Source organism: Mandrillus leucophaeus, unplaced genomic scaffold, assembly GCF_000951045.1.
Source record: "Mandrillus leucophaeus isolate KB7577 unplaced genomic scaffold, Mleu.le_1.0 Scaffold349, whole genome shotgun sequence".
In the NCBI taxonomy this organism is placed as follows: Eukaryota; Metazoa; Chordata; class Mammalia; order Primates; family Cercopithecidae; genus Mandrillus; species Mandrillus leucophaeus.
In genome coordinates this window covers 1642865-1670363 of record NW_012103687.1, presented here as the reverse complement: position 1 = coordinate 1670363, position 27499 = coordinate 1642865, and the positions used below count along the sequence as shown (strand labels likewise).

General features: G+C 48.0%; 1 gene segment (V, D, J or C); it reads left to right on the top strand.

Moving 5' to 3' along the window:
* The window catches only part of LOC105546086, a 619418-nt gene that overhangs the window by 238840 nt on the left and 353079 nt on the right, over window positions 1-27499 (top strand). Inside the window, 1 exon segment of the V gene segment in view lies at window positions 17975-17990. Coding sequence covers window positions 17975-17990 — 16 coding nt within the window.

Sequence of the window (27499 nt, the reverse complement as noted above, 5' to 3'; positions counted from 1 at the left end):
TACTGCATTCTCATGTGGCAAAGGCAGGAGGGCTGGAATGAGAAAGCTAAAGGCTGCATGAAGCCTCTTTCCTAAGGGCCTTAATCCTTTCAAGAGTGAAGAGCTGTTATGCCCTAATTGCCTCTTAAAGGCCATCCCTTTTAATATTACCACGCTGGCAACATCTGAATTTTGAAGAGGACACATTCAAACTATAGCAGCAAGTTTAATTTGGAAATAATTCTACTCAAAAAAAAAAAAAGTTAGAATTGAGTAATAAGACCCTGTATATCCCCTCGCTGGATGCAACAACGGGGTACATTAAGTCCTATCCAGGGGGCAGTCTCTCTTACTCTCTCTACTCCATCTTAGAAAATCAGCAATAATTTTCTGTCCACTCCATAATCCCATTTCACCAATTGCCCAAAATACCTACAGTAGTTATTTAATTATGTTTCCTGACAGTAGAGCGAGCCTAAAGGTAGGTGCCAGGCAGAGGTATCTGTGGGGTGGCCCAGATCTGGAGGGTCACAGAGACACAGGCATCACACAGCAGAGACGCTGAGGGCCAGGAGCTCACTCAGATGAGGGACTTCAGCAGATCTTTCTCTCCTGAGCAAATCAGGTACAAAGAAATCAAGTTCCTATCATCAGAATAGACAAACAAGGACTTTAATCTCCTCAGCTGAACCCCACTGTCCAGGGAAGAAGTCTCTGAGCCCAAGCCCAGGTGAAGGTGGGGTGAGAAGATGAGCCAGGACACAGATTTGCATGGAGGCCCCGCCCTCCTCTGAGGCAGAGGGGATAATAGAGGGCTGGGGCAGGCCCAGTGCTGGGGTCTCAGAAGGCAGAGCTCTGGGGACGTCTCCACCATGGCCTGGACTCTGCTCCTCCTCGCCCTCCTCACTCAGGGCACAGGTGATGCCTCCAGGGAAGGGGCTTCCGGGGCCTCTGGGCTGATTCTTGGTCTTCTACTCCTCAGGTTCACCTGGGCCCAGCACTGACTCACTAGAGTGTGTTTTTTTTTTTTTTTTTTTCCTTTTTCCAGGATCCTGGGCTCAGTCTGCCCTGACTCAGCCTCGCTCAGTGTCTGGGTCTCCTGGACAGTTGGTCACCATCTCCTGCACTGGAACCAGCAGTGACATTGGGTGTTATAACTATGTCTCCTGGTGCCATCTGCCCCCAGGCACATGATTTATGATATCAGTAAGTGGCCCTCAGGGGTCTCTGATCACTTCTCTGGCTCCAAGTCTGGCAACACGGCCTCCCTGACCATCTCTGGGCTCCAGGCTGAGGACGAGGCTGATTATTACTGCTGCTCATATACAAGCAGCAACATTTTCCACAGTGGACATAAGATTGATTCTCAGGCTTCAAGTCTGGCAAGTGAGCTTCTTTGAGACTCCCTGAGATCCCACCAGTGAGACTGATCATTATTTCTGTCCCACACATCCCAAGTGATGAGGAAGTAAGATCAAAACCCTCCTGAGATTCCTGACTTGCGTCCTGACACCAGGGCTGTTGGGATTCCTGTCATTCCTTCAAGATTGTTCAAATAGGCAGTAACAATCACTTCCCTATGAGATACGAGAAGAGAATAATTCCATAGGAACCAAACCCATGAAGTCCACACTGAAGCCTGCCGAGTTCTCTGCAATCCAGTGCGACGGAGGGAGCATTTTCATGGGGACTTTTCAGAGTATGTGGAATGTCTGAGGAAACCACGCTCAGCCATGGGTTTCAGAGACAAAACTCTGGGAAATGAGCCCCAAAATCTCAACCTGCAGCCTCTGTGGTCTGTTAGACTCAGCTATGCCTAGTAGAGATGGCCATGAGACACCTGTCCCCCACCTACTCAGGAGACAGTGGAGCAGGCAACAGTGCAGAGAGAACCAGCAGGAGCCAGGCCAGGCCCTGCATCCAAAGCAGCCCCCAATCCCAACAGATTCTCAAGCTACAGCCCGGAGTACAGTCCCCACCTTCTGCAGGCTGAAGTGGGCTTCTCAGCATGGCCAAGCCATGACGGGGGATGGCAGTGTGTCCATGGGACACAGCCCTGCTGCCTGCCTGGCCCTCACGTCCCCTCCCTCCCCACCCTGGTTAAGCTCTGCCCCAAAGGGCCCAGGTTCATTACTCAGGACACCTGGGTCAGGTCCTGTACTAACCACCACTGCTCTCTGTTCTCTGAGCCACTTAGTCTCTTTTGGCCTCAGTATTACCTGCTGTGAAGTGAGGAAGCTTATACTGAACTGAGTAGCTCTTTTCTTAATTCAAAATTAAAAGATAGAAAAACAATGAAAGTCATGTGAATTAAAGCCTGATGAGGGGATATCATTTAATGGGCTTCAATAGGCTTCAGGCATAGAACTTCTTGTCTTTCCTCTGCAGGGATTCCAAGAAAGGGGCTCAAAAGAGCTTGTTTTCTGTATGGTGGGAGCAGCGGTCCCCAGCTGAGAATAAGCAGGAGAGTCCCAGTTTCATCAGGAAGACAGACTAGGCTAGTATAGAAATCTTCTCGGCACAAGCTCTGAGAAGTGTTGAATAAAATAAAGATAAACATAATTTCATGTTTTCATGGTGCCAACGACGGTGATGTTAGCTCACAACTAAGCTGCAGTGCCTGAAACATCAGGAGATCACAGTGAATCATAGCTGCTCTTACTGGGTGGGAGGTACACCAGTTTGCTTCATAAGTGCATAGGAAGCCTGGGTCCCTGTAGGATGGCACACGCGTCTCTCTGGACTTTGAAAGCTTTGCAGAAGAGCTTCAGTTGACTCACTCTAATTAGTCCTGACGGAACAAAACCACTAGAGGAGGGCATTTCAACCCTGAGACACGTCTATAGCCACACCTCCCTGCACTGCATGTGTGACCTCTCTGTGCTGGGCTGGGCAGGGCAGATCCAGTCACCCTGCACAGAATGGGGCTGGACTCTCTGGTCCTCAAATTCTGAAGTGACAGGTGCTGTGGGGTCACCTGGAAGAAAAAAGCTCCTGGATTGAGTTTCCTCCACCAGCTGGGGGCAGCAGAGCTGCAGCCAGGAGCAGTCAGGAGAGAGGCTGGGGCTGCCCAGCTGGAGCAAAGAGGAAGGCCGGCCTGGGGTTCAACAGGTGTTCAAGAATCGGTCTTCAGATTGAAAGCGAGGGCAGCTCATCCTATCCCCTCAGGTTGCAGTGACCATGCTCTGAGGGTTAGACTCATACAGTGTCACCCAAGGACACCGACAGAAGCCTGGCACAGTAAAAGGCACACCCGGGAAATGCAGCTGGGGGAGGCTGGGCCCAGGTATCAGCGTGGGCAGCTTCCTCAGAAAGGGGATTCCCTGGGAGACGTCCAGAGGTCGAATTGGTCTAGGAGGGGGCACAGTGTGAGGTGACAGGGCTCCCAGATCCCGAGCCCTTCACCCAGGAATACAGTCTGAGTCTCCTGCCACTCTCAGGGCTTTGTCCCTCCCTATCCAGCAGCATCCTGGGGAGCTAAGCCCTCTGTCCTGGGCACTTCCAGACACACCCGACCCCTGCTCTCTCTGCCTCTCCTTCAAGCTCCAGGCTGACTCTGACTCAGGGGGCAGCTCCTGTGCTCAGGTGAGTCTCAGGTGGATGGGGTGAAGCATTTGGGATCCTGATCCCTTCATGGGGCATCCCCAGCGTCCTTAAGGAGACACTCTTCAGAAGGACAGGACTTCTCACTTGCCTCAGCTCTGACCATGGGGCTGTCCATGCTCAGTGACAGGACACTGACCAGGGATCTGACTGAAGTGGCCAGGAGCCTGGCTGGAGTAACCAGGGACCACCCACCTTCTGGAGCTCGCATGCTGTGCAGAGACCATGACCCTGGGACCCCTGCAGAGACCATGGGGCCTAAAGTTAGTTTATCAGTCCAGCGTAGTTTTCTCCTGCTTTTTGCAAGTTTACATAAAACATTGATGAGAAAAACATACATCAATAACAGACAAGCTGAGGGTGCCAATTGCTAATCTCTTGTGGCAATGAGGGGTGATATAGAAGGAGCAGCACCATGGCTGAAATGAGACCAGAGGCCCTGTTGACTCCACTGGGATGTGTGGTTGCTTAAATGACCCAACTATTCCTACTGAAGTAATTAGCAAGTGTCCTGATGACACAGCACAGCATTTAGATGGAATGAACAAGAGGGGACTGAGTCTGAGGGACCAGCAGGAGGAAGATGATGGGTCCCTGGTCCACCTGCTGCTGAGTCAAGTGTCATCATGATCTCTCAGCAGAGCCCAGCTCAGCCCCATGGCCAACCTCCTGGAAGGTCCACAGCTCTGCTGAACCTGGTCCAGGACAGACCCCAGGTCAGCGAGGTTTGGGACAGTGGTCATGAGATCAATTCCCAGAAAGGTGACTGTGATCACAGAGCTTGAAGGTTGCAGCTGATTTTCTAATCTGAGACCCTGCTTCTTCCTCCTGTCGCCTGTGCTGCCACTGCAGCTGGTTTGAGTGACATTTGTCCAGGAGGAGTCACAGAGGATGTAAATTTGCATAAGCACCAAACACTGACTGCCCCCAAAAGCTGGAGAGGGAATAAGAGCGGCCTGGGAAGTCCAGCTGTGCTGTGGGCTCAGGAGGCAGAGCTCTGAACGTCTCACCATGGCCTGGATCCCTCTCCTGCTCCCCCTCCTCGCTCTCTGCACAGGTGCTGCCCCTAGGTTCAGTCTCCACAGACCCTAAGTTGGGCCTGACCTGAATCCTGAGCAAAGCCCCACCACTGCTGCTAGGGGGGATTCCTGGCAATGGGTCCTTTGTCTTCAAGCCCCATCTCCTGTCTTTTCTTGCAGTCTCTGTGGCCTCCTATGAGCTGACACAGCCACCCTCGGTGTCAGTGTCCCCTGGACAGACGGCCAAGATTACCTGCTCTGGAGATGTACTGGCAAAATATTATGCTCATTGGTTCCAGCAGAAGCCAGGCCAGGCGCCTGTGCTGGTGATTTATAAAGACAGTGAGAGGCCCTCAGGGATCCCTGAGCGATTCTCTAGCTCCAGCTCAGGGACCACAGTCACCCTGACCATCAGCGGGGCCCAGGCTGAGGATGAGGCTGACTATTACTGTTACTCTGGGGATGACAACAATCTCACAGTGACACAGGCAGATGGGGAAATGAGACATAAACCCCTTGCCATCTGTGTCACCCTCTTCCTCCAGCCCCAGGAGGACTGTGGACAAAGCCACGAACAAGTCTGGCCCAGTTCACCTTGATTTGAGATTCTGAGGCCTCCCTTCCAGATCTCCATGCAGGCCCTCCAGAAGGTGGGTCGAGAGTAAATATGGGACTGGCAGATCCAATCGGTCCTGGTGTTTTCTGGGCTGGAGTGCAACTTTGGGAAAAATGACTTGAATGGAAGTACAGTCAGAGGGAGACATCTGCTGAGCGGTGATGGTTCCAGTATTTCCTCGCGTGGTGACTGAATCTAAGGCAGTGACCCTACTCTGTGGCCCAGATGCCCTGGGTTATTCCTCTGAGCTCCCCATGTTTTACTGAGATGCTCCAACCCCCACTCTCATGGTATCCTGGTCTGAAGAATGATGGCCACTGCGGTGGGCACTGTGTGTCCGTCTAGATGCCCTTTTCAGGGCTCATGTATCCAGCATCCAAACAAGGCTGTGCGGGAGACTGTGACTTGTCACAGCTGTTCCCCACTGGAAAATGCCATTGAGGGCAGAGAACTGCTCTCCCAATGATGTGCCTCCTTCACAGTGTGGTTCAGGCGCAATGCCTGCCTGGTTCCTAGATTTTGATGCCATGTTTTAATTTAAAATAACTTCAAAGTGTCTCCTGCTGAGCTTTCCAGTGTAACACATTTCCAGTCATACCTCTCACACTTTTCTTTCTGACAAAATTTCCTGAAACCCTACTGCAATGAATTCTGCCTCTCAGAGTAGGATTCCAGGGAATTCACAAATTAACAAACAAACCAAAAACTGTCTAGGAGAAAGAGGATCCAAGAGGAGAGAGCTGCACAGTGGGTGCACTCTGGAGTCTGCAGATATTCATGAGCACCGATGAGTGCATGCATGGGAGGAAAACTTCTGTGATAGAGAAAATAACCATTCAAAGATTCAAAGACATTTGAGGGAACACTCCATAGAGCTCACACACACACACACCCATCTGCGCGCACACACACACACACACACACACACACACACAAAATGAGAATAGTGCCTGTTCCTCCACTCCATGAAGAAAGACCTGAGTTAAAGGGTGTGAGGTTGACCAGTGAGAAGAGCTTTGCCTCAGCACTGGGGAAAACGTTGCCCTAGACAAAAGGCATCTCTGGTGTCAACTAAGAAAGTGTAAGGCTCCTGTGCTGATGCCTATGTCAAAGACCATCACATGTATTTTAACCAACTAGCCTAGAGTTGTCACCAAGAGTTTGATCTTACAAATAATCCTGCAATGAACATCCCTATTCGGACTCCTTGGGGTAATCTGAAGATTACCATAGAATAAATCTCTAGGCATTGAATTGCTGGGTCAAAAAGAAGTATGTTTGTAATTTTCACCGATTATTCTCGGATTCCTATTCATGGGGGGTTGTACCAATTTACAATGCCAGCCATAAATCTTTGATGTGAGTATGCTGTTGAAAGTTTGGGTTTTTGCCAACATGGGAGATTAAAATTTTGTTATCACGTTACAGTGATATTTTGGATCTCTCCTATTCTGCTTGAGGTTGAACATTTTATCAAACATTTTGGTGCTCTTTAGTTTTTAGAATTTAGTAAACTTTTTTCTTAAGTGGCCAGGTAGAGAGGGTTTTAGCCCCTGTGGGCCAAGAGTCAACTTCGACCGTATTATGGAGGAACTTATAACTCCAGTTACTATGTAACCTTTTAAAGCTATAAAAACCACTCTCAGCTCTGGAACCACACAAAACAGGTGACACACCAAGAGTGGCCGCAGGATGTGGTTTAATTGTCCCTGGTTTGTAGGGTCATTTGAAGTTGAAAAACTTCACCAGCATATATTTTAGGTGGAGATCTTTTTGTGGGTAACACTATATTTCACCTCCTATAGTGGCCTGAGGTTCCTTTCTAGATAAGAACACACTTTTATCATTTTTTGGATGGATTTTGGGTCTATCCGTGATAGCCCTGTGTCATAAACTCCTAACTTTTGTGTCCGTCCTTTTACTGTGATTCTTGGGAGTGTGACAGTATATCAGGAATATACTCCCCAAGGTGAAAAATCATAGAGAGGGAGGGGCAAGTGGGCAAAGAAACTTGTACCAAAGCTGGAATATCCAGTGCAGTCTCAGAGAAAAGGGTCCTAATATCAGCATTTGACTGAAGCCAAAACCACAAGAGAACATAAGGGTTCTGAGGGTGACAAATAAAAACATAGTTTAAGTTTTGATGCATTCATTCTTTTTATAATCCACAAAAATTCTAAAACTCAGAATTTAACAATGGGATAAGGAAGAGAGCTTGCGACGTTAAACTATAAAGACCCCAAGGCAAGTTGCCAGGAAAAGAACAGGACCTTTATGGTGGAGCTATGTTTATGCTGCAAATTACCCTTTTCTATATGTCTCTATATATATTTAGGTATAAGGGAACATCTCATGGAACATCCTTCTTCACTAGTCAAAGATCACCCTCACCCAAGGAGGGAACCTAAAGGGAATGTCAATATGAAACACAAAACATAATGCACTTTTGTATAACCATTAAGAGAGTCTCTATTTGCATATCAAAATGTGGATGCCTATTGTTAACATTGGAAATAGTAGGTTAATATGCATATGAGATGAATTTTCTTTTGACTATTTCTGTCTGTGATTTATCTTTCTTAATAGGGACGTTCTCTGCCCTTAGAACAATTAAACTTGTGATGTTTTTTGTTCTATTATCTGTATCAGCTCTGTTTTTTTTCAAACGGTGGCAAAGATATCCCATGGCTAATGATTAATAAATTCAGTTAAGGGTATTTAAACTATTTCAAGAGCGGACAGTTGTGATTTCCCCACCTCTAACTCACAGATGTTGCTGATGCTGACTCGCTCTTCTATTCTAATCTTAGCAAATAAAGTGGGAGCATTTACTTTTCTGAAGACCCAGATGACAGCAGGAGAGAGGAGGTGAAACCCCTCAAAGCTGTTTTCCTTTAAACCCTCAGGATGAATCACCCTGGAGAATTCCCCACATTTGAGTTGGATGATATCTAAATGAGAGTTTGGTGTTAGAGTTGGTGCTGAGTTAGTTCAGGATTTGGGCTGTTGGGATGGGGTGAATGTGCTTTACAAGTGAAAAATGCATGAGTGTTTGGGTCCATAGGTTGGAGAGTTCCTGGCTGCTTTGTGTCCCCCTGAATTCATACAATGAAGCTTTCAGGCACAGTGTGTGAGTTAATTTGGAGAGAGTCTTTAAAGAGGTGATTAAGTGAAAATGAGGTCATGAGGGAGTGTTCTTATTCAATCTGACTGGTATTCTTCTGAGAAGAGAAATTTTCACGCACAGAAATGAGACACCAGAGATGACTGTGTAGAGGAAAGAGCATGTGAGGACACAGCAAGGAGGTAGCGACCTGCAAGCCAAGGAGAGAAGCCTTAGGGGAATCCAAACCTATAAACCCTTTCATCTTGACTCCCCAGCTTCAGAACGGTGAGAAAATAAGTGTCTGCTCTTTAGGCCAGCAGGCCTTTGGTATCTCCTTAAGGTAGCACTAGCAAATGAAAACAAAAGGACCCCGAAGACCTTGGATGTGGGAGAAGGAGGAGATGGAGCAGGTTGCAGGAGGCGGGGCAGGGAGGGGCTGGAAGTTCAGGCTCTGAGGTGCATCTCCTGGGTGGAATCCTGACTCCACTCACTGCTCTCTGGGGACTTGGGGAAAAACAATTAGCCTCCCAATAGTAAATCCCTAACAAAGATCGGGCCTTGAGCATAGGGTTCCTCATCCTCTTATTCCCTATGATGCAAGTCTTATTGAAGTCACGCTTGTAAAATGCTCAGCAATGTATCTGGCATACACTATGGTCTCAGAAGTGGTTGTTCTGAATTTTCTAGTGATGTGTAGAGGATGGCATTGGTCCTGTGGGCAGAGGGGGCACTGTGGACCTTGGTTTGAGGACTCTGAAAAACACCAAGTCCCCTGGTAGTGCGTAAGTGCGAAGAGCCTCACAGATGCTTCCTCCCAGGCCCCTTCTATTGGGTAAAATTTACTCTCCACTCCTGACACCCATCTGGTCCTTCTTCTGACTTTAGTAAATTGCCAGTATGAAGGGCTAAGGCTTAAGGCTCAGATGAGAGCTAGGACAGGCACACTGGGGAATGAGGAGTAGATTTGCATCCTCTGCTCATCAGGGAGCCCACCCAACAAAGACACAAGAATAAAAGAAGTAGACTTGCATGAAGAGCCTCTCTTTCCTATGATAAGAGAGGCCTGAAGGTCCCTCCCCAGCCGTGGGCTCAGAGACAGAACTCTGGAGCATCTCTACCATGGCCTGGACCACTCCCCTGCTCACCCTCCTCATTGTCTGTGCTGCCTCCCAGGGCTCAGCGCCCGCAGGACCAGAGATCAGCCTGGCCCTGAGCTTCTCAGCACAGGTAGTGATGCAGAGTGTGGGGCTCTGGGAATGACCCTCATCCTCATAATTACCTCTCCTGTCCTCTCTTGTAGGCTCTGTGGCCTCCTCTAAGCTGACTCAGGAATCAGCAGCGTCTGTGACCCTGGGACAGTCAGCCACGGTAACCTGCCAGGGAGACAACCTAAGAAGCCATAGTACAAACTGGCACCAGGACACGCCAGGCCAGGCTCCTGTGTGGGTCATACATGGAAACAACAACCAGCCCTCAGGGATCCCAGATCAATTCTCTGGCTCCAACTCAGGAACACAGCCATCCCGACCATCACCGGGGCTTAGGCTGAACATGAAGCTGACTATTACTGTCACTCATGGGAAAGCAGTGCTACTCATCTCACAATGGGACAGATAGATTGGGAAGTGAGATCTAAAGACCTTTGCTGTCTGTGTCACCCTCTTTCTCCAGGCCTAGCAGGACTGTGGAGGCAGCCATGAGCAGGGCGGGCCTCCTGGGTCACTTGGATTGAAGCCCTGGAGGATTTTTTTTTTTTTTTTAATTTAAGACCCTGAATATCACATTGAAGTCCCTCCTAGCATAGGACTCAATTGTAAAACATTCCCAGTCACGCTCCCCACACTTCTTTCCTGAGAATATATCCTGACACCCTACTGCATGCAATCCTCCCTCTCAGAGTAGGATTCCAGGGAACTCAAAAATTAAAAACAAACAAACAAACAAACAAAAAAGTCAGTCTAGAGGGAAGTGTATTAAAGAGGAGAGAGTTGCACAAGGAGAAAACTCTGAAGTTGCAAATATTCATGCACTGATGAGCACTTGTGTGTAAAGAAACTCCCTCTGAAAGAGAAAGACACTTGAGGGAACACTGCACATAAAACACACACACACACACACACTCACTCACTCCAGTCACAGAGGAAAGGCCTGAGTTACGGGGCATGAGGTGGACTCGTCAGAAGAGCTTCAGTTCAGTATTGGAGAAAATGTCACCCAGACATAGGGCTACTCTGCTTTCAACTAAGAAAGTGTAGAAGCAAACTGAGAAAAGTCAAGACAGTTTCCAAGTAACTTTACTGAATCCAAAAATAAAAGACAAAAATAGAAAAGAAAATGCAAAAGAATTATAAACTCAGCAAGGAAAAATTCCCAATGATTGGCATTCTATCAATATTTCCTGCAAGAAAAAGAGAAAATGTGTGCTCTAAAACAGTGAAAAACGAATCAATCCAAAGTGGCAATAAAACTGCACACATGATAGACCTTGTAGGCAAGAATTTTAAAGCAGTTCTTATAACTCTTTCCTCCTTGCTCATGAGAATAGAGGATTGATTGAATGTGTTAAGTGGAGAAATGGAAGGCATAAAGAAAGATCCAAGTTAAACTTTTGGAACTGGACCTTCTTTCTTTCTGTTGGACAGCGGAGAAAACTGCCTCCTCCATGTTTATGCCCCTTCTTAGCAAGGTTTGGTTTCATAACTGCCTGAGGTGAAGATCTCAAGCCTCCCTTTCAATGTAGGAGAATCTGAAAATCCTCCAGTTCCACAGCTCCCTATAGGGATGGCAGAAGCCTCAATGTGGGTCAGGGTGTCCTTGCACCCAGTGTTGCCTCCCTCACTTAGTTTCACACCTGCTGTGAAAGCAAATCTCCATCTCAGAGTCTGCTTCCAGGCATCCCAAAATAACACAACAAGTCATCCCCAACTTGAGCCATCAGGAACCTGAGGAGGCCACAGTATACCAGAAAGCACCAGTTTATTCCTAATGATCATTGTGAGTCTGCAAATGCCCAGTGAGATCTGAGTGTTTCTTGCATTTGTATGGAATGAAAAGGGCCCTGGCATGCCAGGTGCTCTGGGATCAGAGGGAGAGGTGGAGTCAGATCCTCCTCCAGGAATCTGGGGACAGGAGAGGCAGCCTCACCCCAAGCAGGGACCACAGATGCACCCACAGGGGGAGCTGCAGGATGGATGCTGCCTACCTCCACCCTCCACATCCTGTGAAAAAATCATTCTTTTCACCCCTCCTTTAGTCTATCAAAACTGACACTTTAAAAGCCACAAGAGCCCACACTTGTCAACAGAAAACCCATTCACATCTCCATCAGCCACACAATCTCCACATAAAGATTCTTCAAAAAATAATAACAGTAGCCACGAAAAGGTATATAAAATGTTACATAAATAAATGAATTTAGATTACATATGAAAATGATACTATTGGCCGGGCGCCGTGGCTCAAGCCTGTAATCCCAGCACTTTGGGAGGCCGAGACGGGCGGATCACAAGGTCAGGAGATCGAGACCATCCTGGCTAACACGGTGAAACCCCGTCTCTACTAAAAAAAAAAAATACAAAAACCTAGCCGGGCGAGGTGGCGGGCGTCTGTAGTCCCAGCTACTCGGGAGGCTGAGGCAGGAGAATGGCGTGAACCCGGGAGGCGGAGCTTGCAGTGAGCTGAGATCCGGCCACTGCACTCCAGTCTGGGCGACAGAGCGAGACTCTGTCTCAACAAAAAAAAAAAAAAAAAAGAAAAAAAAAAAGAAAATGATACTATTTTTGATATGCGAGGTAAATAAAATATATTATTTGAAGTCATTTACCTTCTTCTCTTTGTATGTCTAACGTGGCGGACTAGACCTTGGAATTCCCCTGAGGCTCACATCGTATTATGATTGAACAGTGCTGGTCTGCACCCCTTGAGGTAACAGGGGCTGAGGAGTGACCTGGTGCAGGAAGCCCCATCTCCATCTATAGGACATCGGTGTGAACACAGGGAGAGGCACCGGTGCAAGAGAAATGAGAACAGGAGTGTGGACCACCTGCTTGTGCGCGGGACTGAGCCTTCACTTTGAGCCAAATAAACTTTTTTTTACTATCTTCAATTCCGAACAAGAGGACTTTCCTGGACTTCTTTAGGTTTTGAGATTTGTGCCCCTTCAGGTTTGGTGCTGTCTGGATTCCCAGCCAGGGGACACTGAGGAAATCCAGGAGTCTCACACTGACTCTGTTGCATTTCGTCTGCTGGGAGCACCCCAAGCCATTGTGTACGATTTCCTTTCCTGGTGCTCAAATAGCTGCTCCATGCACTTGTCGTGGTTTTAGAGATGAATCTAGGTGGGAAGACAGGATAGTGTATGTTATGATATTTAAATGGAAACTGAATCCATTAATTGTTTTTGGTTTTGTTGTTGCTGTTTGTTTTGTTTTGTTTTTGAGAGAGAGAGTCTCGCTCTGTTGCCCAGGCTGGAGTGCAGTGGTGCAATCTCGGCTCACTGCAACCTCTACCTCCCAGGCTCAAGCGATTCTCCTGCCTCAGCCTCCTGAGCAGCTGGGATTACAAGCCCCCACCACTATGCCCAGCTAATTTTTGTATTTTAGTAGAAATGTGGTTTCACCATATTGGTCAGGCTGATCTCGAGCTCTTGACCTCAGGTGACCCACCTGTCTTAGCCTCCTAAAGTGCTAGGATTATAAAGGTGAACCACTATGCCTGGCCGAATAGTTTTTTAAATATGAAACGTTAAGAGAGATTTGTCATAGGCAATGAGAAAGGTGAAAATAGATTAAAAGCGTTTTAAGGAAAAAAACCAAAAATGTACTTGTAGACTGTGTGCCTTCAGTGTTGCAGGGTGGAGAGAGGTCAGTTTTATGGTTCCCAAAGGATGTGCTAAGATGGAGGAAACCAAGAAAGTAAAAAACACACATATCTGCGACTCAAAACAAAAATCAAAGTAAAATGGAAAAAATCTTTCAATAAAACATTCCCAATAAATATCACTCTGGTACAATCAGAAATGCCTGCTACCAAACTTTCCCTTTCCCTTACTGGGTCATATTCCCATGGATCACCTGTGTGCAGTGTGGACTCTGTGGTCCCCATTTCTCAGGCTGAGAACCAGACGGTGGGAAGGACACGTCGTCTGCTGATGAGTGGGAAGGGCAGCACTGGGAGCAGTGGAATCAGGCTCAGGACTGTGGACCTGGTCGGTGCTCCTGTTCCCTCCACAGGGTCCCTCCCACATGTGCCCTGTGGATGTGGGTGCACTGCCTGGGGTGGCTGATGTGCTGGAGGGATTCGATGCTGCAGATGCTTCAGCACAAAGCGTGAGGGTGGGGATGGGACGAGGCTGCAGCTGGGGAGACCAGGGACCAACGATACCCAGCAGAGGAGTCCACGGGGTGGGCAGCCCCATTTCCTGACAGTAGAGACAGCCTGGAGGTGGGTGCCAGGCAGAGGGCACTGCAGGGTGCACAGAGACACAGGCACCTCACAGCAGAGACACTGAGGGCCAGGAGCTCACTCAGGTAAGGGATTTCAGCAGATCTTTCTCTCCTGAGGAAATCAGGTACAAAAAAATTAAGTTCCTGCCATCAGAATAGACAAACAAGGACTTCAGTCTCCTCAGCTGAACCCCACTGTCCAGGGAAGCAGAAGCCTCTGAACTCAGACCCAGGTGAGGGTGGGGTGAGGAGAGGAGCTCAGGGGGCAGATTTGCATGGAGGCTCCGCCCTCCTCTGAGGCAGAGGGGATAAGACAGGGCTGGGTCAGGCTCAGTGCTGGGGTCTCAGGAGACAGTGCTGTTGGGAAGTCTCCACCATGGCCTGGGCTCTGGTCCTCCTCACCCTCCTCACTCAGCGCACAGGTGACACCTCCAGGGAAGGGGCTTCTGGGTCCTCTGGGCTGATCCTTGGTCTCCTGCTCCTCAGGCTCACCTGGGCCCAGCACTGACTCACTGGAGTGTGTTTCTCCCTCTTTCCAGGATCCTGGGCTCAGTCTGCCCTGACTCAGCCTCCCTCTGTGTCCGGGTCTCCTGGACAGTCGGTCACCATCTCCTGCACTGGAACCAGCAGTGACGTTGGTGGTTATAGCTATGTCTCCTGGTACCAACAGCACCCAGGCAAAGCCCCCAAACTCATGATTTATGGTGTCAGTAATCGGCCCTCAGGGGTCTCTGATCGCTTCTCTGGCTCCAAGTCTGGCAACACGGCCTCCCTGACCATCTCTGGGCTCCAGGCTGAGGACGAGGCTGATTATTACTGTTGTTCATATACAACCAGTAGCACTTTCCACAGTGGTCCAAGTTCATGGGGAACTGAGACCAAAACCTGCCCTGGGCTCTCAGGCTCCCTTTCTGCTCTGAAGATGCTTCCTCACCCCGTGCAAGGGGCTTCCTGCAGCATGACCTTCAGAATTCTTCTCTCTCAGCTCCTCTCCTTTCCCACCATGAAGTCCAAAAGGAAACCTGCCCTGTGGTTTCTCATCCAGGACAGGGACAGCTTCCTGATGCTTGTGTGCTATGGTCCCTGAATGTGCAACTCTTCCTAGCTCTTCAACTGCAGGGACAGTGACAAGGAGCTGCCTGATTGATGCAGTCACTGCTTTTTTCAGTGTCTCTCCACCCTAAATACATCACCATCTCCCACACTGTGGGTAGAATTTTAGTCAACTACATTCTAATGGTTGTCGCCACAACTTTGATCTTAGAAATAAGAGTGCAGCAAACATCCCTATGCAGCCTCCTTTGAGTTCCTGTGTGAATATGAGCATAGGATTCATTTCTAACAGTGAAATTGCTATTCAGAAAGATGTGTGCTTGTAATTTTCTCCCATTGTTGTCAGATTCCCCTCCAGAGGGGTTCTTTCAATTTTCAACGCCAGCCAGAAGTACTTGTTCAGAGTACATTGTTGAAAGTGTAAATTTTTGCCAACCTACCAGACTAAAAAATGGTACCTTGTTATAGTTTTACTTTTGAGTCTCCTCTTCTGCTTAAGATTGGGCCTTTTCAGAAATAGTTCAGTACATTTTCTTTTTTAGGATTTGCTAAACTTTTTCTTAAATATCCAGGTAAGGAGAATTTGAGTCTTTGAGGCCAGGCACGGTGGCTCACGCCTGTAATCCCAAGCACTTTAGAAGAGTAGGACGGGTCAATTGCTTGCTCCCAGGAGTTGAGATTAGCCTGGGCCTCACAGTGAACTCTCATCTCTATTAAACTAAAGAACATAAAAATAAATTTTAAAAAGAATTTGTTTAGTCTTTATGGCTCAAGAATCAACCTTGGGGATATTCCATATGTACGTATAGCATCATTTACAATGTAAACATTTAAAATGATAAAAAAACACTGTCATCTCTGAGTCATACAAAAATAGGTGTCAGGCCAGGGATGGTCACAGGATGTGGTTGAACAGTCCCTGGTTTGTAGGTTTATCTGAAGGTTGAAAATTCCACCAGCATATGATCTAGGTGGGGATCTCTCTGTGAGGGTCACTGTATTTCACCTGTATTAGGCTGAGGTCTTTCATTGGATAAGAACATGCTCATATCATCTATTTGATTGGATCATGGATTTAAGACAGCCCTGGGTCACAATCACATAACATTTTTCTGCATTGCTTGCTCTGAGTTTTGGGAGAGCTTTAATTTATCAGGAATAGACTTCTCCTAAGGCAAAATCTGAGGGAGTGGGAGGGGCACGTGGGCCAGAAAGCTTGTACCAAAGCTGGAATATCCAGGGCAGGCTCAGAGAGAAGGATCCTAATATCAGCATTTGACTGAAGCCAAAAACAGAAGAGAACATGGAGGTTCTGAGAATGACAAATAAACAAATAGTTTAAGTTTTAAATGTACTGAATATTTTTATAATCCATGAAAATTCTAGAACAGAATTTAACAGTGGGATAAGGAAGAGTGCTGGAGATGTTAAACTATAAAGACCCCAAGGCAAGTTGCCAGGAAAAGAACAGCACATTTTTGGTGTAAATATGTTTATGCTGCAAATTATCCTTATATATATATATGTGTGTGTGTGTGTGTGTCTGTGTGTATAAGTAAACATCCCTTGGAACATCCTTCTTCCCTACAGTCAAGATCACCTCACTCCACAAGGGAACCTAAACAAAATGTCATATCAAATAGAAAAAATAATGCACTTTGTATAACCATTACAGAGTCTCTATTTGCATATCAAAATATGGATGCTTAATGTTAACATTGGAAATAGTATTTTAATACGCATATGAGATGAATTTTCTTTAGACTATTTTTGTCTGTGATTTATCTTTCTTAATAAGGACATACTCTTCTCTTAGAACAATTTAACTTAATACACTTTTGTTGTACTTTCTGTATCATTTCTGGTTTTTTCTAAACACTGACAAATATATTCCAAGGCTATTGATTAATACATTCAATTAACGAGTATGTAACTTATGTAAATTATTTCACTAGTGGACAGATGTGATTTCCTCACATGTACCTCACAGATGTTGCTGATGCTGACTCGCTCTTCTCTTCTAATCTTAGCAAATAAAGTGAGAAATTTGACTTTCCTGAACACCCAGATGACAACAGGAGAGAGGAGGTGAAACCCCCAAAGCTGTTATTCTTTAAATCCTCAGGATCAATAGACCTGGAGAATCACCCACACTTGAGTGGGATGACACATAAATGAGAGTTTGGTCTTAGAGTTGGTGCTGAGTTAGTTCAGGATTTGGGTTGTTGGGATGGGGTGAATGTGCTTTACAAGTGAAAAAGACATGAGTTTTGGAGTCTGTAGGGTAGAGAGTTCTTGGCTGAACTGTGTCTGCCAGATCTGGGTTGAGTGACATCCCACCATGAGGAGTCCCAGAGAAGTAAATTTGCATAAACACCAAACATGCAGTGTCCCACCGGGCCTGAGAGGAAATAAGAGAGGTCTGGGAGCCCAGCTGTGCTGTAAGCTCAGGAAGCAGAGCTCTGGGCTCTGTGTCTTACCACAGCCTGGACCCTTCTCCGGCTCCCCCTCCTCAGCTTCTGCACAGGTGCTGCCCCCAAGCCCTGCCCCAGGCTCAGCCCTCGCAGGGCCCTGAGCTGGTCTTGCCCTGAACCCTGAAAGCTCTGCATTTTCTGAGCTTAGCCCAGGCAGAGCCCCAGAATGATACCACTGGAAATGTGTTTGTTATCTTCAAGTCCCCTCTCCTGTCCTCTCCCGCAAGCTCTGTGGCCTCCTATGAGCTGACACAGCCACCCTTGGTGTCAGTGTCCCCAGGACAGACAGCCAGGATCACCTGCTCTGGAGATGTACTGAGGGATAATTATGCTGACTGGTACCAGTGGAAACCAGGCCAGGCCCCTGTGCTGCTGATATATAAAGATGGTGAGTGGCCTTCTGGAATGCCTGAGTGATTCTCTGGGTCCACCTGAGGGAACACGACCATCCTGACCATCAGCAGGGCCTGAACAAAGATGAGGCTATTGCTCTTTTTCTGAGGATGAGGACAATCCCACAGTGACACAGGCAGATGGGGAGGTGAGACACAAACCCCTTTTTCATCTGTGCTATCTTCTTCCTCCAGCACCAGGAAGACTGTGGACCAAGCCATGAGCAGGTCTGGCCAAGTTCTACTGGATCTGAGACCTCCAGGCCATCCTTTTGTCCAGCCCTACAGGTTGGCTCTGCAGAGGGTGGATCAGGAGTGGATTTCGGGCTGCTATATTCAGACTTTACTGGTGTTTTCGGGCTTTGGGAGTGACTTGGGAACATAAGAACTGGATGGAAGATGAGAGAGATGTAGAGAAACATCACTTGGCCTTAGATTTCCATACGATGGTGACTGGGTCACGCCTTCAAAATATCCTATATCAGTCCCAACAAATGCCAGCTCAGTTCAATACCTGAGGTTCCAGTCTTCCATGGCAGCCTGGGATTTTGAACAGGAAAAGCTGAGGAGAGGGCACTGTGGCATCTGCCTCAAAACCCTTTTCTGAGCTCACCAACCCTCAACTGTTGGGAGCTTCTAGGATCTCAGGGCTGTGCCCTCACTGGAAAGTGCTATTGTTTCCAGAAAACTTCCTTCCTCATATTTAGGTCCAGTTTTGAGAGTTTTCATTTAATGATGGCCTGGGACCAAGAACCCAAGGCCCTGCCTTAATACAGGATAACACTGAAAGCCCTTCCAGCTCGTGACCTACCATTGTTGATGTCTGAGGTGTCAGTTGCAGCCCTATGATGGGTCAGGGTATCCTGCAAGTGGTGCCTTCCTCACTCCATCCAGGTCATCTGTGCATGCAAATCTTTATCTCAGAGTCTATTTCCAGGAAACACAAACTAAGATGGCCAGCTCTCACCAAAATGAGCCACCATAGACCTGAGGTGGCCACTATACACTGGAAGGCACCAGCGAATTCCCTCAGTTTCCATTGTGAGCATCCAAATGCCCAACTACATCTGAGTGTTCCTTCTGTTCTTATGAAATGAAAAGGGAGCCTGACATACCAGGTGCTCTGAGTCCTGAAGGATAGGTGGAGTCAGATCCTCCTGCAAGAAATCCATGGAAAGGGGAGCTGCCTCACCCCATGCAGGGACCAGAGATACTCCTACAGGGGCAGCTGTAGGATGGACGCTGCCCACCTCCACCCTGCACATCCTGCACAATTACTCTTTTCACCCTTCCTTCAGCTTATTGAAGTTGATATTGACGAAGTCAGCACAGCTCACCCTTGGCAATTGGACTCCTTCAAGCCTCCATCAACCACACAATCTCAACAAAAAGAATCTCCCCAAAATAATAATAGTAACAGTATCTATGAAAATGTCTATGAAATATCTCACAAATAATTTTAGATTGTGTGCATGTGTAAATATTATTTTTCACACATTGGGTTAAATAAAATATATTATTGAAGCTAGTTTACCTTTTCATTTTTTATGTCTAATATGGTAACTAGACAGTAGGATTCACATGAGGCTCACATCATGTTGTGATTGTACAATGCTGGTCTGGTCTTACCCCTTCAGATGACAGGTGCTTTGGAGTAACCTGCTTCAGCCCCATCTCCACCTGTAGGACATATGTGCGAAGCCAGGGAGAGGCACGGGTGGAAGAGAAATGAGGACTGGCTGTTTATGCAGGTGACTGAGTCCTGGAGGCCTGACCCTGTTCTATCCTAGACGTGTCACATCCATCTCACCTGAGGCCACTGCTGGCCTGTCTGAGCTCACAACTAGGGGGATCTGGCAGTTCTGGCAACATGGTCGCTTGATGTCCAGTGTTATCCTGTCTCTCCCAGGGCCCAGTAAGACAAAAGGAGCTGTTTTTAGAAAGGGAAGTAATGCTCTACTGCACATGACATGGCCTTCTTCCAAAACCCCAGGAGTCTACATTGGGATTCTCCAATGGGGTTTGCCATGTGCAGGAGGTTTCAGTTCCCACAGTAGAGTCAGCTGGATTCTCTGGCCCCAGCAGCAAGACACTTACAACCCTGCCTGCACCTGCTGCAGAGCCTCAGTGCTCTGGGCTTGGAAAACAATGGGTGATATTTATGGCTCCTGATACATGGGTTGAGCCACATCCCCAAGTGTAAAATATGCTACCACTAGACCTTTATAGACCTTGTGTCTCTTTCTTCCTGGGGGCAGTTGAAGGATATAATAACATGTTCTTTATTTTGTAGGAGATTCTCAGCTGCTCCAGACAACTAAACTCCCAATGTCAGCTAATATGGAGGAGGAAACATCTTTTATTTCCCACTCTGAAAACTGCATGGATCTCACAAAGCTTGCAATAGGCCGTGCCCATTATGTACATGCGATTCAACTCTGATGTCCAGATGGTCTGAGCCCCCATGATGATATCTTGATAGGGAATGGAGAGCTAATGATGCTGGGCAGAAAATTGTGAATGTGTACGGTTGTCCATCCCACGTGAATGCGCACTGGTTCTGATCCTAGTCTCTGAGGGTAATGGACAAGACCTCAGTATCTGCTTCAATGGTGTAACTGTGCACCTGCAGACATAGCATTCTGTTGCAGGAGATCCCCATCTGGCACAGATATTGCAAATGCCTCTATTGCCTGTATGGATCTGTACAAATCCAAATTCATCTTCCAGGATCATTCAACTATTGTAGAGATCAGTTCAGTAAACTGAAAACGAGGATCCCAGAAGTGATCACACGTACTTCAGGAGAGAATAGAGTTGTCTCAGAGGGCACCATCCTGTTGAAATTCCTCTGCTCCGTGGGAAGAAACAGCCCAGAAAGGGCCCCAGGGGCTGTGTCTCCTCTGGTTCCTGGATAAGGCATAACTCCTTACTGTAGTGAGATTTCACAGAAGCTGCAGGTGAAGTGGAAACACCATCTTTGGTTCATGATTGGGATCTTTTTTATCACACACTCGTCATTTTGTCCACAATGTCCAAGTTTCCAAATAGCTGTCTAATAGATACAGAGGTTCCGTGTGGGCTGATGAAAGCTCTGGGGTTGGATAGTGGTGATGTTTGCATATTTTTACTGTACTTATTACTGCTTAATTACATACTTAAGAATGATTAAAAGGGTAAAATATTTTGTTATGTTTATTTTACCATAATAATAATATTGCATACTCTGGAAGCAAAGTAATACCAGTTTAATTTTAAAATTATACAACTGCTAAAAATGGAAAGAATTGAGTACTAAGCATCATTTTCTCTGTTTTATATGCTGCAACTCAACTTTATCTCTCTCTCTCTCTTTCTCTAATTAACAATGATCTCCTGTCTGGTCCAAGGTCACACATTTCCAGTCTTCCAGGAATGTCTATTGATTCTGCTAATTTGTTGCCAGGAAGAATCCTCAAACTTCTCACGCTCATGTTTGAATGTCAGGTGTCTCCAGCCAGCATTTCTAAACCAGGATCCTTTGACAAGACTTGTGAAGAGTTTTGTAAAAAGTACCCCCCAAGATGACAGTGTTCACTGTTGGCAGCAGGACTGTTTCTACACAGTAGGGCTATGCTGGGTGTGCAGAGGAGCCACGAACAGTGTGCCCACAGGGCAGATTCTACGCTGCTGACTCTGATCCCTGGGTTTGGAGGACCGTGTCCACTGCTGAGTCTACATCTGAATTTGATTCTCAAGAAAAAGGTCATTCATAGCTGTTGGACACTGAGTCACATGGAGGGACAGATGGTGGCTGAGGACACCTTATCTCTGATGTGCCTAAGGGGATTAGATCTGCTGGTGGAACAGGAAGACGAAGAAACCTGTGGCTCTAAACATGGAATTTCCAGCTCTCAGTCTCTGCTGTCCATGCTCCCTCAGCTGTATGTTCCTGGGAGATGTGGACCACGTGTGTTAGAGGTGAAGGGGATTGGGAAGCTTTCATGGTCTCTCTTACCATCTCCCTTGCTTGTCTAACACACTCTTCTACACCTACTTTATTATGGCTTCTGCTCTACAAGCATACCTGACCTCTAAATTAGACACTTGTGAAAGTACAGACAGATGCAGGAACTCATCCAACTGGAGACTTTTCCACCACTTGAGCCACTGAACACTCCTCTGCAAGGCTCTGAATTTCAAGTGACAGGATTTTGGGATTTCAAAGAAAACTCAATCTTTGGATGAACCATGACACAAGAGGGAAGCATCACACATTTCCCTGCTGCTTGGGCCTCAGTGAGGACTGACTCAGCCAGTCTCAGGCTCCTGGAGACCTCCTAGGTGATATGCACTAGAAAAGTCTTTTCAGTACAAACTGGGGCAGGTAAGGGGCCCTTGCTCTGATATTCTGCTCTCTGATAATTTGGTTTTCAGAGAAAAACAAAGACCTGTGATTCCGGGAAGTTCAAAGCCCACAGATAAGGTCTCCTCATTCTCCCATGACAGCCCGAGCTCTGCCTTCCAGAAAAAAAAGAGCATCTTCCCAGCATGAAGAGCCAGGAGCAAAGAGCAAGCTTCTCACAGGGGTGAGCAGGACAGAAGCCACCTTGGTCAGTGGGAAGGAAACTTGCTCCGCTCACATCTGACTCAGAATGACTCAGTCACACCTGTGCAGGGTCACCTGCATGTGAGCATCATTCATTTGCTGCAAGACTAAATACCTTGTGTGGCTCTTGGTTAAAATCTTAGCACAGGTGACATTTCTCTGCCTATTGCTTCAACCCGTGTTTTTCATAATTCACTGTAGGACCCTTACATAAGGTAAGCATGTCAGGTGTGAGATGTGTTGAATAGGAAAAGCACAGGCTGCCTGTATCAATGCTCATGTCTTGTATTCATGGCCATATCTCATGGAAATGGAAAAAACAAACAGAAAAGAGAATAATACTCTGCTCAAAAAAGCACTGAGAAATGCTATTGTATTGCTATGTCTACAGTGTATTAGTTGAGCTAATGGAACATTAACTTAGATAGATCATCTTTATGGGGGGGATTCCTAAACCTTAAACATTGTGTGAAAAATTTTGTTAGGTTGAAAGATCATTAAAAGGCCAAAGTTTGATTATAATCTGGAGTCTTTTACTTTGGGCTTCAACTGGCCAATGAGGGCAGGGAGCTGGCTGCCCTCCCAGGCTCTGACTGACTCCATGTCCAGGTAGAGCAGCACTCCCCACAGGCAGCTGGAGGAACTGACAAGCGGAAGCTGTTTGCATCAGGGCCTCAAAAATTTGGCTCAGGATTTTCCCATGTCCCCTCCCCAAGCTCAGGATGGTTCCAGAACACTAAGAGGAGTTCATCATTACAGATCTAAGACTTCTCTGATCTTGCTCTTCTTTCTTCCTTCCCCAGTGACCTTGGAATTGTCACTCCCTCTCATAGGCCCTTCTTTTCCTTGTCAAGTGCACTCCCTGAATTCTCTGCTTCTGGGTCAGCAAATCTCTAGAACTTCAGGGAAAGCAGAGCTGGGTCACCCACATGGGGCCCTAGAAAGCTGGCTAAGGACCAGACACACAGGCAGCAGGGTGGGTCCCCACAGGACTGCAGAGTGGGCATCGCGTAGAGGGGAGGGACCAGGAACCACTTTCTGAGTGTCCTTAGGGCCAGGTGAACTAGAGAAGGGCTGGGACCTGGTCTGGACCCACGCAAGCCACACCTGTCCCTACACAGTAGCATCTTCCTGGAGGTGATTGGTGATTCTGTTTGTTATGCTGCCCCAGATCACCTAATTTATTACCAGTGAATTTCACACACTACACATCATGCCTGTCCCCAAATTCTTCACTTGTGAGCAAATGTCACATCTGACCTGAACTGGTTTACATCCCAGATCCCCTTCAGGCCTTCCACTGTCCTTTCAGATCCTCACACACCCGAGACCCTTCCCCGCAGGGCACAGACCCAGCTCTCTGCACATGCTCTCATCACTTATTTCTTCACTGTTTACTGAAAGGAGCTCCATGGACTCCTTCAAGGACACCTTTTCCAAACACTGAATTTACAGCAGCCAGCCAGTCAGCTTCTGTCGGAACTTTCCATGATTATCTTCAGAGAGCTTACAATTCCACGTTTTTTTTTTTTCTATCATTATCTTTTGACTGGTTGGTTTCTATTAATCATTGCATTATCAGTCAGAAATGTTTTTTCACTACAAGAACACGTGAGGCAGGAACCAGGGAGCATCCGATTTTCTCCCACAAAAGTAAATCTGCATGTCCTTGGTGATTGTATTCCAGATGCTCACCGATTCCATAGGAAGCTTGAATGTTTGTAACTCCCCATTCCCTTTCAATGCGGTGTTGACTTTGCTTTCATTGTTGTTGATGTAAGACCTCAGCATGGCTGCTGCAGCTCCAGTTATCACACCCATATTCAAGAGAAAAAGCAAAGCACAAATCCAATCTAGTCCTTCCTACACAGTAGGAAAAGTTCCCTGAAAAGAACCTCAGCCACCTGACTCTTACATCCCGTGGACCAGCGCTGGGCTACTTGGAAACTCCTGGGGGAAGCAACTGGAAATTTGCCTGGTTTTCAGTTGAATAGAGGGGATGACACACAGGTAGATGGTGTAGGGAGTATCTGCTGGGTCTGCAAACCCAGTGTGCCTACTGCACTGACCCAGCAACAGGACAGGAAAGTCCTCAGAGCAAGGACTGTGTCTTCCTCACGCTGAATTCCTAAAATGCTGTCTTGCCAGGACAGAGTGGGTCGGGGGAATATTTGTTGAGTGAATGAGCTTCTGTCTCTGTTGTATTGCAGGAGTCACCACCAGCCCACATTGGCACTGTATTTGTAGCCAGAACCAGTCACAGCCACCCCTGAGTCCTGCATCCCCCAGTACCAAGCCACAGTTCCCCCTCAGGACCACCCACCACTCAGAGAGACGTGCAGGGAGCCTCAGGAGGGCCCTGTCACCTCCTCCTCCACGTGGGAGTGTTTAAATTTCCATCAGGAATCTGAGTGCCTTGTGCCAGGTCCCGAGGCAGGAAGGGCCACACCAAGAAGAGGAACTTCTTTCCGTGAGGTCAGCAGTCCATGAATGAAGGAATCAGGGACCCGAGCAGCAGATTCTGAAGCTAGGACCCAGGAGACCCCTGAGCCTCCAGCTGACAGTGTAGAGAGGCCACCAGGGGGCAGCAGAGAGTAACTCAGCAAAAACACCTGGGGATGGGTGGGCCTGGCATCATGGAGATGCTGACATGCAGGGAGGGTCAGTGACCATGACCTGAGACCTGGAGGGAAAGAGGTTCTCCTTTTCTTAGAGTATTTGTCCTTCACACTGGCGTTTAAATTCTTCTGACTTCCTGGTTCTAAGATCTGACTCTTGGGAGATGGTGCTTATTTTTCTGATGCAGATTCAGGCATTTTGCCTCTTCCCATCGCCCAGCCCCCATCCCACAACCACTCTTGCCATCCCACTCTGTAGTCACGCATGTCCTGCCTCCCGGCCCTTTGCTCTGGGAGCTCCTGTCCTGCAGACACAGGGGCTTCTCCTTCCCTGGCCACTCCTCAGTATCCACTGTCCCTGGTCTTTCCCAACTGTCCCGGGGAATCTGCCAAATCACAGCTCTTGATTTCCTTATGAGGCATAAAATACTTGCTCATTAATCTTTTATTGACTTAAGATTTATCCATTGATACATTTTCCCAGCAACTGAAGACAACTTAATTGTAATAAACGTTCACTACCAGGGTCTTGGAGTTTGCAGCTCCCTCTCACTCTCTCATGAAGCCAACATCTCCTTCACCTCCTGATCTGTCCCTGGCCCTGGCCGCACCGTGGAGATACTGAGGCACAGCACCTATGACCTGGCACTAGAACTCACAGCCAAGGCAGAAACTTACTACATCAGATGGATCATCCAACACTCTGTGTGCGCTTGGCAACCAAGAATTGCATTCTCCCCTAGCACTTAGGAGCTGTGCCCTGGGGTGGGGCCTGTACCTGTCCAAGGCTTGTGCTGGCCCCTGTAGAGTGGGAATGAAGAGGGTCCTGCATTGGGCTCTGCATGTGTCTTCAACATGGATTTAGGCCTATACCAGACATCTCACATCTGACGTAAAATGGTTATGACTAGGACATTTCTAGAGACACAGACAAAGGCTAACCACCTCCCTCCTGAGCCAGGATGGAAGGGAGGAGGGGACTGTGGGCCCCAGGTAATTCCCCCATCACCACTGTGACTCTAGCAACATCTTGAACAGGGCCAAGCACTATCCCACAGGAAGGACTTTATATCCCCTAGAAAATACAGAGAAACTCAGCTCTGAGCTTTTGCTTGAACAAGCCAGCCCAGGAGCAAGGCTGGGCACCATTTGGGTAAAGATGAGAGCCCAGACTATGGGACCAGTGGTTGGAAGAAAATCCCATGGGCTGAGGGGTGGGTAAGCAGGGGCCACCCCTCCTCTCTCTGTTTCCTTTTGGGCTGAGCCCTTCTCTGGAAACCACAGATCTCCGCCAGCAGCAGCCGCTGACTCTGCTGATTTGCATCACAGGCTGCGCTCTCCAGCCGGGGGATAAGAGAGGCCTGGGAGGAACCTGCCCAGCCTGGGCCTCAGGAGGCAGCATTGACGGTGCCTCAGCCATGGCCTGGACTTTTCTCCTCCTTGGCCTCCTTGCTTACTGCACAGGTGCTCCCCCCAGGGTCTCACTAACCTGTCAAGCCCCAGGGCTCTAGATCCAGCCTGGCCCTGACTCTGAGCTCAGCGGGGCCCTGCCTGTGGTGGGCAGGATGCTCATGACCCTGCTGCAGGGTGGGGGCTGTTGGGGCTGAACTCCCCACACACTCTGCTCAAAGGCTTGTGAGAGCCTGAGCAGCTGCACCTGCCAGGAGAGAGTAGTGGGTTTTCCGTTCAAAGGCTCCACGCAACAGGAAAGTCCATGGGCCACTGGCACTGGGGCTGATTGCGGGGGATACGCTGAGGGTTCTCAGACTCTCTGGAGCTTGTCCAGGCCAGGAGGGCAGGGATTTCCTAGAAGGGTCTTTCACCTGCAAGTTAACCTCTACTTTTTTTCTTTCTTTTCCTTTGCAGGCTCTGCGGCCTCCTATGATCTGACTCAGCCACCCTCGGTGTCAGTGTCCCCAGGACAGACGGCCAGGATCACCTGTGGGGGAGACAACATTGAAAGTGAAGCTGTGCACTGGTACCAGCAGAAGCCACCGCAGGCCCCTGTGCTGGTCATCTATGCTGATAGCGAACGGCCCTCAGGGATCCCTGAGCGATTCTCTGGCTCCAAATCAGGGAACACCGCCACCCTGACCATCAGCGGGGTCGAGGCCGGGGATGAGGCTGACTATTACTGTCAGATGTGGGACAGTAGTAGTAAACATCCCACAGTGACACAGGCAGATGGGGAAGTGAGACCAAAACACCCTCCCAGCCTCTGTCACTTTCTTGCTGCAGGCCCGGGAGGATAAAGCCATGAGTGAATCTGGTCCAGTTCACCTGGATCTGAGCCCCTCAAGCTGCACTTCCCTCCAGTCCCCTCCGGAATCTCTACAGAGCACACATCAGGCAGAGACATGGCCTGGAAGAACCAGAATCATGAGGGCCTAAGTGGAACACAGAGGTAACCTCTGTCCACTGTCCTGCCCCTAGAGGGTCATATGGTGGGGACAGGGCAACTCCTTAGATCAACTGTCTGGATCAGGCCCCAGAACTGCTGCCCAGCCCTGCTGAGGTCCTGGGCCTGAGGCTGTGTAGCAGCCTGTGATTCCCAACAGAGCACACCAGAGGAGGGGACACTGTGAAGTCTGCCCAGATCCCCTCTTC